Here is a 17,875-nt window from a genome sequence, read left to right on the forward strand (position 1 = left end):
TACTTTTATTCGAAACGTCAAATTATAAATAAGAAATTGTATTGTAAGAAGTTGAACGCACTCTTTAATAGAATTAAAAAAATAAAATGCACAACTCAAATCTAAAAAAAAAACATTCCTTTAAAAATAGTTTTAGAATATTAAAAAGATAAAATCAAATATAATAAAAAAATATATTAGTGCCAATTAAAATTGTTATATTTAATAACTAAAAATCGTTATTATCTACACTTTTTCTTTATATTTAAAAGTAGATTATCTATAGCATTTTATAAAACAAAGTACAAAAATAATCAAAAAGAGCCTTTTCAATATAGGACTGCTTCCAATAAACTACGCGATTGGTGCTACGCATTGATATTAATATTTAATTAAATATATACCAAAAATCAATTGACTCAATCTCGCTATATAAAGTTACCTTGTGCTGTATTATATTAGCAAGAAATATTTTAAATGTCGTCAAATATTAAAAAAGATATATTTCATATTTATATTTTCAATTTAAGATAGAATAGGCGCAAAAACGTTTTAAGCAACTTTAAAATATGTAACTAACGTAAAAAGAAAATATAAGTACTTTCGATTTTGAGGTAAAATTAAATTGCAGCCATTTTGGATTACATAGCGCTAAAGTGATAGTATTCGACTTGCTCATTTTTAATGCAATATTACGCGCATATAGGCATATTTGTAAATGCATAATTGATATATTTAATAGAGCAATAAATTAATGTTCGGACCAATGTTGCTACTGGACGTCAATTACAAAATAGAATTGATTACTAAGTCCTAGAGACGCAGTAGTACAACTTTAGACATTTTCCATCCTATTATAATGTAAACATAATAAATAATAATATTTAAAAGTACACGTGTGGTTCACCTGCTCAGCGGTGAAACCCACATCGCGAGGAAACCCACATTCCCGAGAAATGCATTTTCGGAGGTATGTGATCTAACTTGTATTGGGCTGGTTTTCCCTTCGCGGGTTGGAAGGTCAGACAGGCAGTCGCTTCTGTAAAAAACCGGACAAAATCTTCAGGTTAGGTAAGCGGACACTGTGAAAAACGGGATAATGCTAAATAATAATAATTAAAAGTGATTCCTTAGGCTTTATAAGACAAATAATTCCGTTAAATATATTTAATTAGACTAAGATAATTATGGGCAATGCTGCAATGCATATTTCTAGTGTAAAACAACATTTTTAAGTCGTATTATACCTAAATTATTAATAGCATTACTTATAGCGATGTCAGTGAAGGATTTTAAGGTTGAAAGTATAAGTGCTTCGGTAGGTAAACGTTACATTATATGCGATAAAGCGCGTAGTACATTTAGCGTTATTAAGCTTATAGCTACGTAGAGTGAACATTCTTGCCAAAATTTATAGTTCTTTAAAATTCCAAAGTTTCCACGCATTTTGGCACAAGCTTCCAATAAACTCACGTGGTCTTAGTACATTGTGATATCGCCCATTTTCTACTTCAGGGCTTGTAACTATTAGAACTTTGGCTAAGTAGACATTTTACTTCCAATTTTATCCAATCGTAAGCCATGCCTATCACGTGACCGCGCCCGTCTGTGATTGGCTGAAACTGTCGTGATAAGTAATAAATAAGAATCTGATTGGTGATTCGACTTGCAATTCTATTCTTATGATAAACTTCGGACCACCTCTAATGTAACGGACCACCTAATCTGTGAAAAACACTTTTCTATCCAAAGTCAATGTATTTAAAGCTTGCAGTTAATAATAAAGTAAATATGTAATTCAAAACTTTATCTCTATAATAAGTACATTTGAAGATAATAAATGATAATAGTTCAAAATATATTATTAAATAAGAAATGCATGAAATGCACTATATCTTTTTTTATAATAAGCACAATTTAATATGTTAAGTCGTTAAAGGGACAGATTAACATGAATTTTTCATAAAAAAATCTAAGTAATTTCAAAAATCCTTTTTTAAATTACGATCCTAATATTTTTTTCTTTAGAGTAATAGTTTTATTAAAACCTCATTTTCAAGGCAGTAGCTAGTAGATTTTACTAGTTAGTCTCTTATTAAAAGGAGTGGCTTCGCATAGCGCTCTAAAGTTGGTATACTCGTACTAAATTATACGTATAGATAAACATATTTCATACATCACTTTGACTACTATTGTATGAAATTTGTCTCAGCAAAACATTAAGAGCTTTTTAAAGGAGAATGGGTAGTATGGAATCTCCTGTGCACTTAATAATAATAATTATACTTTATTGCACTTAACAACTAGTTACATCACAAACAAGAAATGGACATTTACAAGGGTGGACTTAACTAGTCTCGTAAAATTAACAATGGTTCCGGTTCCTGCACTCACCTCCTAATTTTATTTTAAGTTATACCTGTCATTTTCTTCTCTGCCGAAAAGGAAGTGAACGGATGATTGACAACTGTTAATTTTAAAATGAATAAATAACCCGGGCGAATAAAATAGATATCTCGCTTATACGCAACCCGTTTGACGTGAGCTGTCAACTTAATTCTGGCGGGTTATTGGCCAATATAACATTTTTGGAAGGGTTCCTAAATTTGTGTCTAAAATTGGCATGTTTCATTAATTTTATGCTTGTCGATTACCCGTCCCTTTCCTTTTCGGTGGATAAGATAATGACAGGTATGACTTAAAATAAAATTAAATGGTGTGTACTGGAATCAGAACCAATGTTTAGGTAACGTTTGTTACTCAAAGATAAAAATATCCATTCTCCTTTGCTCCTATCTTTTTGCTGCTCTAGCATAATAAACTTTAGTTTATTGAAACTCACTCCGATATTGTTTAAGCTCTCTATCTAACGCCAACAAATTATTAAACTAAGCTACCATTAAGAGAACTGAAACGGCCACAAAAAGTCCGTCAAAAATTATGTCAAAACATTGACGTTATGTAAAGAGCTAATGTTGCCTATTGGGGCGCACACCAACTTAAACTAATTTTAATTTGACAGCTCTTAAATTAGCCGTCCTTCTCTTACATTACGTGCAAGAAAGAGATAGAGCTAATTTTAGTTATCTGTCAAATTAAGTTGGTGGTTGCCCGAATCGACACCTTTGTAACAGTTTTAAATTATAAATGAGTGAGCTTTCTCAACTATTTTGGTCTATCCGCATGTCTCGCTCTTCAAGACATACGCTGTACCGCCAAATTTTTATTCATTCGAATTTTTTTCTTCTTTCCCCTCTATCGCACTGGCTTGGAACGCACGCTTGGACTACGGGGCACACTTAACATACACTAACATGACGGTATGTATACTAACCCATCCTAACCTAACTTCGAAAACCTAACCTCAAAAGAGTACGATGAAGATCAAGATGTGATGGAGCTAGTGCCTAATATAATCCTTAATCCCGGGTTTATGGAGAACGACCCTGTGCCACGGGACATGCCTTCATACGCGGCCTCCATCATCAAGTCCACGGAGTGCCCAGGGCCAGGGAAGCCCCGGCGAGTCTGATTCTCGTCTTACCTTAACCTTAGAATATTCTATCGCACCGATTCAGGACTTATGTCATGATTTTAAATGTCAGTTAGGTGTTCAAATTGCCGATGGACTTTGGGAAGGTAGCGAGGTTGTAACAGCTTAGCCAAAAAGAAAAAATAGTGAGGGTATTTTCATAATCAACAATCTCATCATCAGGATAAGGCCTGACAAAAGTCTTCGAAGCATTTGATCGAACCTGAAATTGGGTTGGTTTCCTCCTCGGGTCTGTAAAAAACTGAACCTGTCGTTAACTTTAGTGAAAAGGACTTATCGAAATTACCTGAACTATTTTCTTTTTTGGCTAATCTGCACATCATTCGCTCAAAACCGCGTAGAGCAAGACTGCGTTATCGTAATACGAATAAGTCTGACATTACAATTCTCATTTATGAAAGTATATCAAAGCTTTGCTAATGACATGCTTACACAATGCCCGATTCACATTATAGCAGTAAGGTTACCAGTCCAAGTATTCAATACACCGCTGGAATGTTCCTGAAATAATTTATTAATTGTACACAACAGGTTACAGACATATACATCGCATAATTAGGTAATACGTTAAAGGTTCGGATTATAACCCAACAAATAATACGAGGAATAATGTGATCTAGCGCTGGAATGTAAAAAATAAATAAAAATACATTTATTTCTCCAGTATTTTACAATAACAAAATTGTGTACCTCCCAGTAAGCAATGCTCGTGTTGGCAGTGACCACGCTGCTTCCGAGGGTTACAATTTAAATATAAACACTTTTTTTAATAATGTGAAAATGAACACGCTGCAATGGACAAATTTCAGTACCTATTTGAATATTTTGAATCCAGCTCTGGGATTTCTCTGGAATATGGTGGACTAGAACTGCAGTGCGTTTGAATGTTCCGGCACTGGATTACTAGAAAATGTAAACCAGCACTGAAATAAGCGCGTTCCTTTGTTGGTTCACATTTATCCAGCAACTTTACAAAGCTGGATTCAAACGCTGGATGGAATGCTTACTGGAATAATATGGATCAGGCATAACATTTTACTCAAAAAGCCTTTTGTAAAAATCGAAAAGGTCATAAGACATATTAAACAATAAAAATTAGTTAAAATATAAAGACTTATAAAGAATAGAATTGAGAACATACAATACTAATTTAATAATACAGTCATTGTGTGTAAAAGATACTAAAACATACTTCAAGTAAAAGTGGCGCCAAGATTGGATAGTAATAACGCCAAGCGGAAAACCGGCAATTTTTTGACAGTTCTGACGTTCCTGTAAACATTATGGCGCCACTAGAGTGTGTTTATAATCTGTGAATTCACTATCTAACAGCAAGTGTACAATGTATTGTTAAACAGGGGGTTAAAAAGGCCACATCGAAGCAATTCGTCTAAAAATTATAATATATATAGTTATATATATAAAACTATTTGAAATTTGCGTGCATTGCGCACTTACTTTTATGAGCGCAAATGTCAAATTGCAAAATTGTTTTTTTAAATGAATTGCATGTGGCTTTTCTAACCCCCAGGGTAAAGTAATTTGTTGATTCATCTGACAGGCTTTTTGTATTAGCTATAATAAATTTAATGTAAAAGGAATAAAACACGAATTTCTTGTAATTAATAAATTTTTTTAAAAGTCTGCCAGATTTATCTATAAACAATTTCAGCCAGAAGAATCGCCCAGCATTGTTAATTGCCTGGGGGGCATTGTTAATTCCCAGCCAAGTTGCAAACGATTATGACAATCGACAGTGACAGTGATAAAATGTTTGAGATTGACGAATCAGAATCATCAACTTGGTGAAGTTCAATTTAACATATTTTAATCTACGTCATTTCGAAAGTTCTTATGGCTGAGGAGAAGAAATGACAAGAAACTGCAAAGGCAACACATCTTTTAAATCAACGTATGTATACATTACAAGTTATTTAATAACTAGAGAAACACATTTACTACCAGGTATTTTTATCATTTAGGTAATCATTAATCTTATAATGAGATTTTTTACATAAATTAAGCTGCATATGAGCTTAAATTTATTTTCTGACAAATTCAAAATACTGTCTGGTATTTTATTGTAAAAACGTATGAACTTGGCTTGACACGCTGCCGCGTGTCTAGATACATAACTCCAAAAAAGACGATTTCAATGCAGTTAGTCTAGAAGAGAACGTAAGATAACATATCAATCCCATATATTTTATCACTGGCACTAAGATTGTAATAATCGTTTTTAACTTGGCTAAGGCCCCAGCTGAGTTTCAATACTATTCTTTATTTATGCATTTTTTATTGACGTCACATGAGCATGAACAAAATCATGTCATAATTGCGACAAACGAAAGGGGTAATGCGGAACATATCAGTCAGTGGTAATCATTTTAAATCGGCGTGATAGAATAATCTGTAGGTTGGTTGTAGCTAGCTTGCTCGAATTCGACTGTGTAACGTACGAGTGCTGATGTTGTCCCAAAAATGTTATCAGTTACAAAAAATAAGGTTTTTAAAATTAGAAGTAGTCCAATAGGCTAGATGTTGAAAAATATATAATAATGATGTTCAATTATTAAATGCCGTTATCTATTGTGTGTATTCGAAAAGCAGCTAAAAGTACTTGAAATTATCTAGTGATAATGTAACGTAATGGTGTCCAGTTTTGGGAAAACATTCCAGCATAAACTAGCTTAAACCTAATCATTGAGAGAGATCATTTCTAGTAATATAAGCGTTTGGAAGTCGAGTCAGGGTTGCCAGCACTAAAAATTGTATCGATTGAGTAGTATTTACTAAATGCTTTAACCTTTTTTTCTACGACACTTGCATTTACTTTTGATAAAATATTTATACTATAGTAATAAGTCTGAAACTTGACGCTTTATTTAATGGCAACCCAGACGCGAGCGTACTTTTGAATCATATTGCTTACCGTTCGAAAGATTGTTAATGTTACTAGCTGTAAAAATGGTAATTTTAATTAAGGTATATATTTTTTGCAACATTAGATAATATTTTTATAACATGATCTCAGGTATTTAAGGCATTCATATTGGGAGGTAAGTTTTATTTTTAATTGTGATTTTGTGCTGTGATTGATTTTGTTTTGGTTCAAATTGTGATTTGTAACTGTAAGCGTAAGTGTATATAATTATTTTTAATATCATTTGGAGACTGGTGCGAAGGTTTAGGATAATAATTATAATTATTATATAGTATAGGGATAGAGCAAGCTTCGTTAGAAGCGTGCGAAGCGCTTCGTATGTTTAAGCGTAAACAGGTTCTGCTGTCACTCGATGATTGTGAAGAAGATGAAACAACGAAAAGGAGCGGAGGTAGTCAGATAACTGGTATAGAAACGCATACCGTCGCCTTATAATGAAAACTTCGTAAGAACTTGTTTTGAAAAATCACATTCTGGTAACGATTTTCTTCCAATAAAACCTCGATATATTATCCTTAGCGCTTCGCTTGCCTCGACTTGGCGGGGCACTACCGCGCCCCCAGATTATAAAAGGTAAAAACTGAGACTATAATGTTTTTTTTTACCTGGATTATAAAAGACGTGTCTGTAGCGAGGTTTTGTTTAAAGAAAGAAAGAAATATGATTATGATAGAGATAATCATATATACCATATGATTATCTCTATAGATAATATAGAGATAATCATATGGCGCTGGTGGACGTCCTAATAAACCACAAAAAAAAAACAAACATTACATCCGAATGTGAATTTTCAAAACATCTCTTACGAAGTTTTTCTATAAGGCGACGCTGTGACAGCGTTTTTATGTGTATGGATTATTGTCGCACTATAAAAACACAATACCGGGTTCTTACCGCGCGTTAAAATGAAATATCAGGAGTCTCAATATCCCTGATTTTAACGTGGTAAGAACCCGGTATTATGTGTTTTAATTATGATAATGGTGCTAATTCCTGCAGACGCCACCTAATTGGATTTTAAGTTATACCTGTCATTTTCTTATCCGTTGAAAAAGAAAGGGACAAGTAAACGACAGGCATAAAATTTATGGAATACACGTCAATTTTAAGCAGAAATCTAAAACTACCGTCTAATAATTTTACATCGGTCAATAACCTACAGAGTTAAGTAGACAGCACGTCAAACGAATTACATACCAGCGAGATGCCTATTTTATTCGCCCGGGTTATTCATTCCTTTTAAAATTAATTTGTTAATTCCGTCGCTTTATTTTTCAGAGGATAAGAAAATGACGGGTATAACTTAAAATAAAATTAGGAGGTGTCTGCAGGAATCAGGGCCATTATCCGAGTAAACCTCGACCGATGTATTGGCGCATATGTATATTGACGATATGATAATTTTAAAACTCGAGTAGCAACAGACCCTGCAGCCACACGGCTTAGTAAAAGCTATCACACGTTATTAAATGACAATATGCTAGTAATATATACTGATACGTAATGCATGATATAAATACATAATATATTAACAGAACCGTGACACTTGAAGGCAATGACGCAGATTGAAGTGGAATTTCACGTGAGAATTGAAAGATAAATATTGTAAATTGTTATCGAAGTGCATAGTGGTTTATTTTTGTACGCGACGGTGCATATCAGGCGAGCCTTAGGATAGAGAAGATCAGATATAAAGAGAAATATATGACGCTACCCACTTCCTTCTTGTCATCATCACAGGCAGTATACGGGATAAACTATCATCATCTTGGTAACGGCCTCCGTGGTCCAGTGTTCGAGCGTTCTGCTCACGATCCGGAGGTCCCGAGTTCGAATCCCGGTGGGGACAAATCACTTTGTGATCCCTAGTTTGGTTAGGACATTGCAGACTGATCACCTGATTGTCCAAAAGTAAGATGATCCGTTCTTCGAAAGGCATGTTAAGCCGTTGGTCCCGGTTACTATTTACTGATGTAAGTACGTAGTCGTTACTTGAGTCACGTCAGGGGCCTTTGGCGGCTCAAGAATAACCCTGACACCAAGGTTGATGAGGTTGGTAATCCATCTCACAACCCACACGATAGAAGAATCATCTTTATCCCATTTTCATGGGATCCGCTAACCTAACCTGAAAATTTGAGGTTTTTACAGAAGAGACTGCCTTGGCAGAATCTTGCCTATAGATGTCACTTTACTATCCGATTTTAAAGTCGATTTTTTTTAAATTACTTTTTTACCTTGACATTGGCAGAATCATCGTTTCTGAACGATGCAGCCACAGACAAAGAAAATAGAATAGAATAAATTACTTTTTTATTTGAATTCAAAACGGTTTAGTAACGGTAGCTCCGGTATACTGCCTGTGGAGATGAGTAGTTTCTGTATAAAGCTCATTGCCTTTCTGTGTGTTCACTATCTCGATCTACACGTACCTACATATATTCTCTACGGGTTGAATTATACAGTCCTCGCGGCATGGCAACCGTGCCGCGGTATTATGTCGAGGGCTTTGGCCAATAATGGTACGACGTTTATCCACGTAGATAGCATTCGCTGCATCTATTGGTGGAAACTCTCCATATAAATCGAGCCGCGCGGCACGGTTGCTGCAGCAGGGCCTGCTGATGGTGATTGGGTGCTCTCTTATGTAGTTTACATGATGTTACTGCTGGATTGGGTGCTCTCTTATGTAGTTTACATGGTGGTACACTGTGCAGCGTAAGCGCAAGCGAAACAGACAGTCCGCCGTCTCCTACCTACTTACGGCCATTTACGCTTACAGTAAGACCCAGAGGGGTGAGGTCGGCGCCCGATACGAATCGGTGCGGGGAGGAGAGTTACCGTTCTACACGTGGTACTATTGTTTATTCTAAGGTAAAAGACACCCAAACGCCACAAATTTAAGCCCAAACTAACTAATAACTAATATTCCTAATCAGTGTTGTGCTTGCTTTTCAGAGTAGAAAACTAAGATTTATGTACTATATGTCGATTTAGGCGGACAGACATAATTTATTTCCGTTTGACAGTTCTCAAAGAGCTCTATCTCTTTCTTGCTCTCATAGTAAGTGAAAGACAGCACTATGTTTAAGAGATGTCAAACTGAACTAGAATTAAGTTTAATCCGTATCAATCGATGCCTATATACACTTCTCATCAAGAAAATCGCAACTTCTCTCAAGTTTATTTACACATACGTACATACATAAACTCACGCTCGTAAACCGTAACGGGTTGGGCACAAGTAATTAAAGACAACTTGCAGTCACTGTGTGTTGCAATCAAATCTATGTTTCGTAAGTATTATCAGAAAAACATGCAAATACTTATTAAGAATAAAAATGAATGTCATTTTACAATGGGTATTATAAGGTTTTTAAATCCTAAGTTAATGTTCCAAATTCAAATTTAAAATGAGACGAAATTCGTTTATTCATTGTAAAAAAAAATCTGAAGTGTTTTGATAAATGTAAGTGTTCCAAATTCAAATTTAAATAAATTCGTTGTTCATTTTGGAAGCGTCTCGATTTTTCTGATGAGAAGTATATTTATTTTACACAGTCATAGCTATAACTATATTCCTACACTCCGTCTCGCAATGTATATGTGCTAATATGTCAATTATACATACATTCACTCGTTCTATGTTATAATGTGATGTGCTGCACCGCTTACGTCTATAAGCACTCGTCTTTGTGGGTTTCTAGTGAGATTTATCTATGGAACATTTCTTGTAAACTTGTCTATGGATATATGCTTGTGATACTTAGTATGTTGGTTAAAAAAATGTAAGTATATTTGTTTATGGAAGAAAATGTAAATAATCATTCTCTCACGACTGTAATCCCAATGACGGACTTTCAGGGTTACGTTCTCCAGAAATTATGTAGATGGCGCTGTACAGAATTGCCTTTGCCTTCCCTTCTAATTTCATGGATATAACTGACATAATGCATCTTTTATCTTTGTTTTTGGGTATAAATGATGACCCTTGTTATTACAGCCAGGCACATCACATCTTCCATCCCATTATTATTCTGATCAAGATAAAGAGAAGCGATATATGTAGATAGCAACATAATTCTATACCATATCTGATCCAAATATCAAGTAACATTTTTTATATGTGCCTCTGCCATTACATTCATCATCATCAATTTAAGAGCCACGCTCTTGTCGGTGCAGCATTTTCCCTCTTGCCTTCCGCCCCGCAGTACTCTGTCTGACGCAAGTGGGATGGCGCCCAGAGTAGTCTATTACAAAGCCATACTAGGACTCCTGTCCTCCGCCTCTGAATAGTACTGACAGTTACTGCTACCCTCTGTCAGGTTCCAGATAACAGAATACAGTCCCTGTGACTTGCCCCTTCCGTCCTGCATTGCCGTACCGATGGCTCCCATCTCCACCGCTGCAACCGTTGAGGTCTTCACCCATTACATTGTTTTGAAAATAGGTAATTATCACGATAAATCTGTACAGCGCCATCTATAGTTTTTTTTTGGGAACGTAGCCCAGAAAGTTCCTCATTGGGCTAATCATGGGCACGTCTATCACACGATGAAAAATGCCGGTCAAGTGTGAGTGCGACTCGCGCACCGACTGTTCCGAGACATTGACTTTGCCTTTGAAACTACTATCTCCATACATCGAAATAGGTCGCGATTAGTTTTAGTGCAAATAAGTTTGTTTTCGCAAAAAAAAATGATATTCAAAAATATCTTTATTCAGTAGGTGACATACACTTTGAATCGTCAATTTTTACATAACGAACGTCTCATCTGCCTAAAACTACTGCAGCTTCTCACAACCTGTATAGCCGTGGAAAAGAAGCTGCAAGAAAAACCGTAATTAACCAACATACTAAGTATATCGGAACATATTTCCCTGCACTACTGTAGTCTTCTAACGCTCTTCCCAAAAGTAAATATTATTTTTGTACGAAAAAGAAAAGACGTACGTTAAAATTGTTGGTAGGAAATGTGTTAAGTCGGCTCTCTACGTTCTTTGAAATGAAAGTCAATTTAACCCCTCATCTGTCGAGGTACCAAATACAATAGTTTTTCCGCGTCAGGTTGAGATATGCGTCCCGACATACGACGGGTTAAATAAAGGTGCATTCATATTGAAAAATGCCCTTTATACATTTACTTGAAGTTGGTAAATAAAATAATAAATTAGGTATTTTTTAAGGACGTTTAGGGTTTTTATAGAAAGCTTTGTTAATACAATGAGACAGAAGACCTACAGTCGTGCTATTGTAAAGTACCAGTCACAGATCAAAAATGCAGTCAGATAAAAATAACACCCTCTTTTTCCGTCGATGGTTAAAGCTTTAGCGAAATCGTGCGCCGTCTATCCGTCTTTCATATTGCATTTAACTAGTTTGTTATTCGGTTTTAGTTATGATTGTCAATTTTAATTGTATTGATTGAATTGATTGATCGTTTAGTGGACGTGTTTTTTGTCATGTCGGAAATGTTTGTGAATATCAATAATTAGACTCTACTTCGTTTAATAGAGTGTATAGAAATCCTAGTAGACTGCAAATTATTTTAAATTGTATACATGTTTGTGTATATTTATTGCCCATAGTATGTTATATTTATCTAATTAAAACACATACTACCGGGTTCTTGCCGCGTTAAAATCAGGGGTATGAGACTCCCGATTCAACACTGTTGCAAGCGCCATGATCACGGAAGGACTGATGAAATTGGAGTGGAGAAGGTAGATCCATAACAACAATAAATGCGTAATCCTTAAACAATGTATAGATTTATAAAGTATACATAAGTGTATATACTATTATTTCGCGATGGTTGTCTGGAAGAGTTCTCTTTTAGCTATGAGACCTCTTTTTTTTATGTGCAACAAAGTTTGTATTCGTTCATTCTTTATTTTTCGTCTATGTTTAGATTTTTTAGCCCAAATTACAATATATTTGACAATCATAACTATCGAATTACATATGCATATGTACCATTCAAAATCTCTTAAAGTATAACGTGTAAAATGCCGTCCGGGCTTCTAAATAAGTAATCAATTTCAATCACATTGAATAAATTCGTCAATTCATTTGTTGACATTGCGCACTTAATTTTATATGCGCAAATGTCAAATTGCAATATTGCTTTCTTGAATGAATTGATTCAATGTGGCCTAATTAAAGCACATAATAACGGGTTCTTACCGCGTTTAACTGGGGATATGAGACTCCCGATATTTCGACACTGTTTGTTTCAATGTGGCCTTTTAAAACCATAATATCGGCAGCTTATTATAAACCTTGCTAAGTAGACGAGGGAAGTCTCGGCTGTGTTTGTGACTGGTTAGGTAACGCAATAATTTTGTGCTGGTGCAAATATATACTTCACTCACTTTCGTTTTAAAATTGTATATAAAGCATGAAACGCTGCCAGCAATTTCGCAGCTCTGCGTCAGTTCAGTGCGTCGCGCTAGATATATATTTTTTTATTTAATGTAGAGTGTGTTAGACTGTATGTGTTATGTTTATTTATTTATTTTTATTGGAAGACCAACAGCTAACGATACAAAATAATAGCTCATACTAAAAAACAAACAGCCATTTACAGGTCCTCACCAATAGACCCCGATGATGAGGATGATTGATGATGTTTAATTCTTTCTTTATTAAACAAAAGGGATAATTTCATTCTTACATTGTTTTAAGTTTACGCGGTTATTATCATAATTAAAGCTACGAATGAATAATAAGTCAGGAAGAGTAACAACGCTCACAATTTGACGCCACTAAAATGTACACTGAGTGGGCGGGGCTTAAAATGACTACTCGCACCTACTTCAATCTGCCTCACGCCGTCACTAACGTATGTCATTGCTCGATTTATGCTATATTTCTATGGAAAAAACAGTGAAATATTATGTAAAATGTCGTCATGTGTAGTTAGTTGGTGTAGGAAACGAAAAAAGCGCAGCAAAAAGATAATTGGAATAACTTATCATCGGTAAATATAACATTTCTGTTCTCGTAAACACATTGTACTTTGGTCCGCATTATTCAAGAAGTTCCTAGCTTAATATTCAGATAGGTAAATTATAATTTTTAATACTATGCAGTCAAGTAATATTATCAATTTCCAGCAAAATATAAGTTTTTCAGTTATTTAGTCTTGTCGAAATTTCCTTTTTTTATTTTCCCCAAAAATGAAAACCGACTGCAAAAATGGATAAAAGCAGTTCGTTACGAAAGAAGAGAGGATGATCGGCTTCCATCCTATTCCAGTAAATAATAAGTAACATTGTAATTATATTTATATATCATCCAAGTAAAAAATTAAAGTATTGAATAGTTGTTTTTACTAAATACCAATTAATTCAAAACACAAAACATGCAATATAATAATACTACTTGAATACACAATTCAGCAACACGCCTCATCCGAAATACAAAACACAAAAAATTATTAAATCCACCGTTAGTTTCGTCCATTTTTTACTTGTTTATACTCATCCATGCATTGCATAACAACATCCTTGATTTGAGAACCCCGGAAACACACGCACCAACCTCTATTGTGGTTGCTATTGATAACCAATCACAGCGCTTGTCGCAATGAAGCGCGTCACGGAATCGCTACTGATTGGTTTTATGGATTTACGATCTTTTAGAATGTCGTGGGGCCAATATTTCGCCGGCGTTTGTTCATAGTTACTCTTCCTGACTTATTATTTATTCGTAGAATTAAAGCACATAATAACGGGTTCTTACCGCGTTTAATTGGGGATATGACACTCCCCAATAATATTTTGGGGATGGTTAGCGGTGCTAGCCCGCTGAATCCCTCTTTGCTTTTTAGATATACTTTGTCTCGTTCAATAGGATACGTTCCAATCACAACACAAAATTTTACATCCAAAACGTTTATTGCACCTCTCACAGTCCACCATTAAATTGAACTACTGAACTAAGTACTTAATCAATTATTCATCCACCGTAAATAACGCACAAACTTTTTCCGCTTCGTACTTCGTACTGTGTCAAAACTCTTGTCTCTCCCGACTCCCGTGTGTGTGCGGGAGCGCGGGCGGGGAACGACCGCTGATTGGCTGACGGTTGGCGGCAGTTTTCCAGCCGCCACACCACCCCCCTACGGAGTCAAGAAAACCCGGAAAGAAGAAGAAGAAGAAGGTCAGAGATCGAACGGCTTAGCAAAGCGGACTGTCCGACCTGTCCTAGTGGTGTAGGGTTTGCGTGAGTCTGGAAAAGAAGGAAGAGTAGTGGCAGAAGGAAGAACAGTGATAGTAGACGGGGCAGAAGGAGCAGCAGGCGGAGTCGCAGGAACAGCTGAAGGTGAAGCTACCGGTACTGGTGGAGCCGGAGCAGCTGGTGTAGTAGCGGTTAGGTCAGCATCAATGTGTGCAGGCTTGACACGGTCGACACTGACTGTTACCTCTTTGCCCTTTATTAGAAGAGTGATGGTCTTCGTTGCTCTTTGCACGACTAGGTATGGTCCAGTGTACGGCGGTGTCAGGGGTCGTCGTACGGTGTCGTCGCGGAGGAACACATGCGAAGCCGACGTCAAGTTTTTATAAACGAACGACGTTGGCTGAGTGTGGTGTGCAGCGGGGACAGGTCGCAATGTTTCCATGTACGTCCGCAGCTGGGCGACAAAATCCGACGTTTTTACACTGGGAGATTCTGGATCAAACATCTCGCCAGGTAAGTGCAACGGTTCCCCATAAACCAATTCTGCCGCTGAAGCTTTCAGGTCCTCTTTCAGCGCTGCGCGCATGCCAAGTAACACGACAGGTAAGGCTCTGATCCAGGATTCATCGCGACACATCAGGGAGGCTTTGAGTTGCCTGTGTAGGCGCTCGACCATGCCATTGGCACAGGGATGGTAACTGGTAGTTCTAAGCTTCTTGGTCCCTAAAAATGCCATAAGTTTACGGAACAGATCGGACTCAAATTGCCGTCCCTGATCTGTTGTTATGCAAGTAGGGGTCCCAAATCGAGCGATCCAACCAGAGAGAAGAGTATCGGCAGTTTCTTCTGCCGTGATACTTCGCATGGGCCACGCCTCAGGCCAGCGCGTAAACCTATCCACAGCCGTCAGCAGATAGCTATAACCCTCACAAACGGGCAAGGGTCCCACAATGTCAACGTGGATGTGGCGGAAACGGCCAGGTGGAACGCCAAAGTTACCGAGCGGTGAGACAGTATGTCTTGTAACCTTGCTACGTTGGCAAGGGATACAAGACCTAGTCCACTCGCGGACGTCCTTTTGGATGGAAGGCCACACGAATCTGTCGGTGATAAGACGGGAGGTAGCACGAATGCCTGGATGGCTTAAGTTATGGAGCTTGTCGAAGTATTTCCGACGGAAAGAGACAGTGAGGAATGGCCGGGCTTTGCCGGTAGACGTGTCACAGATGATTGTGACGTCAGTACCAGGCAGCGCGACTTTCTCTAATTTTAGAGAGGTACCGTCGCTAAGCAGTTTCTGTAGCTCCTCGTCTTCTTCCTGTGATACGGCAAGAGCTGTGTAGTCGTCCTCTAAGGAGATTGCCTCTATGCGTGACATTGTATCAGCCACGACGTTATCCACACCTTTTATGTGTGCAATATCCGTCGTGAACTGGGATACAAAGGTGAGCTGATTGAGCTGTACCGGAGGCAACTTCTCCCGACGCTGCGTGAAAGCGTAGAGGAGGGGCTTGTGGTCAGTGTAGATAGTGACGTGCTGCACTTCCAAGATGTGACGAAATTGTTGCACACTCTCATACACTGCCAATAATTCGCGGTAATATGCGGGCCACTGGGATTGCTTTTCCGTAAGCTTCTTGCTAAAGAAAGCAAGCGGTTGCCAATGTGGACCGACTTTTTGTTGCAGGCAAGCTCCGACTTGATGAGAAGATGCATCCGTGAACAGCCCCAGTGGGGCATCAGAAATGGGATGAGCCAAGAGAGTAGCGTTAGTGAGATGCTTCTTACAATTCTCAAACGCGAGCTCTAGTTCTGGTGTCCAGGGTACTGGCTTTGCACCTTTAAGTTTAGAGCTTGCCAACACGTTGATGAGCGGTGCTTGTAGTTCTGCGGCATTAGGGAGGAAACGGCGGTAAAAGTTTACCATGCCTAGAAACCTACGCAGGCCTTGTACCGTTTTAGGCAAGGGGTACTGTCGCAGAGCTTCAACTCTTCCGGGCGGAGGCCGTGTGCCGTCTTTAGAGATGTTATAGCCTAGGAATGTGACTTCGTTAGCGGCGAAAACACATTTAGACGCGTTCACTATCACGCCGTATTCGGCGAGACGGTGAAAAAGTATACGCAGATGTTCGGCGTGTTCTTCAGCGTTTCGAGAAGACACCAAAATATCGTCAACATATGGATAGCAAAATTCGAGTCCCCTTACAACCTCGTCTATGAAACGCTGGAACGTTTGTCCAGCGTTCCGCAGGCCGAAAGTCATAAAGGGGAATTCGAAGAGGCCAAAAGGAGTTGTAATGGCCGTCTTGCAGATGTCCTCTTTGTTGACGGGTATTTGTTGGTAGGCCTTAACGAGATCAATCGTGCTGAAGACAGTCTTGCCGGCGAGATGTTGTGAAAAATCGGCGATGTGTCGGACAGGATAGCGATCAGGTACCGTTCTTGCGTTAAGGGCTCTGTAGTCCCCGCATGGACGCCAGCCATCTTCTCCCTTGCGTGCCATGTGTAATGGTGAAGCCCAGGGACTGTCCGAAGGTCGCGCTGTGCCAGATCTAACCATTTCCTCAAATTCCTTCTTCGCCGCAGAGAACTTCTGAGGGGCGAGGCGCCGAGGTCGACAGGAAACAGGTGGGCCATCAGTCGTCACAATGTGGTGCACTGTGGAGTGCCTGATGACACGTGGTAGGCCTGGTGGGCGAGTGAGGTCAGGGTGTTCAGAGAGCAGTTTAGAGAAGATGGTGTTCTCTGTTGCTACAGACCTCACGCTTACTTGGTTGACTTGGGCGACGCTAGCTGGTGCTGAGAGGCTGGTGGCGCCGTCCAAGAGCTTTTTGTTGTGGCAGTCTGGCAACAAGTTATAATATGCCAGAAAATCCGACCCTATTATAGGAGTACTTACGTCGGCCACTACAAAATGCCAACGGAACTCTCGGCGCAGACCAAGGTTTAGGCAGAGAGCGATGGTGCCGTAGGTCTTGATAGAGCTGCCGTTTGCGGCGCTGAGTTCGTAGTCTGTGGCAGATGAGCGGCCTTTGACAAGGCGGCGCGGAAAACAGCAAAGATCCGATCCAGTGTCGATCAAAAATCGGCATTTGGAGTCGGCATCGGTAACAAACAAGCGGCGGCCGGGATTAGGACAATCAGTTGCCACCTCTACTGACTGCCTGTCGCGTTTCCCTTATCGGTCTTCCACTCACAAGGGCTGATG

General features: G+C 38.3%; 2 protein-coding genes across 4 annotated transcripts in view; one reads left to right on the forward strand and one right to left on the reverse strand.

Moving 5' to 3' along the window:
- LOC126372174 (uncharacterized) overlaps window positions 1–7,097 on the forward strand; it is a 97,066-nt gene extending 89,969 nt beyond the window's left edge. Inside the window, exon 7 of the mRNA XM_050017822.1 lies at window positions 3,351–7,097. Within this exon, the coding sequence (XP_049873779.1) occupies window positions 3,351–3,511 (161 nt within the window). The 3' untranslated portion in view covers window positions 3,512–7,097. The remainder of the gene's footprint in view (window positions 1–3,350) is intronic.
- The window catches only part of LOC126372177 (uncharacterized), a 319,771-nt gene that overhangs the window by 284,007 nt on the left and 17,889 nt on the right, over window positions 1–17,875 (reverse strand). The gene's annotated exons all lie outside the window — the stretch shown is intronic.

This window comes from Pectinophora gossypiella, chromosome 13, assembly GCF_024362695.1.
Source record: "Pectinophora gossypiella chromosome 13, ilPecGoss1.1, whole genome shotgun sequence".
In the NCBI taxonomy this organism is placed as follows: domain Eukaryota; kingdom Metazoa; phylum Arthropoda; class Insecta; order Lepidoptera; family Gelechiidae; genus Pectinophora; species Pectinophora gossypiella.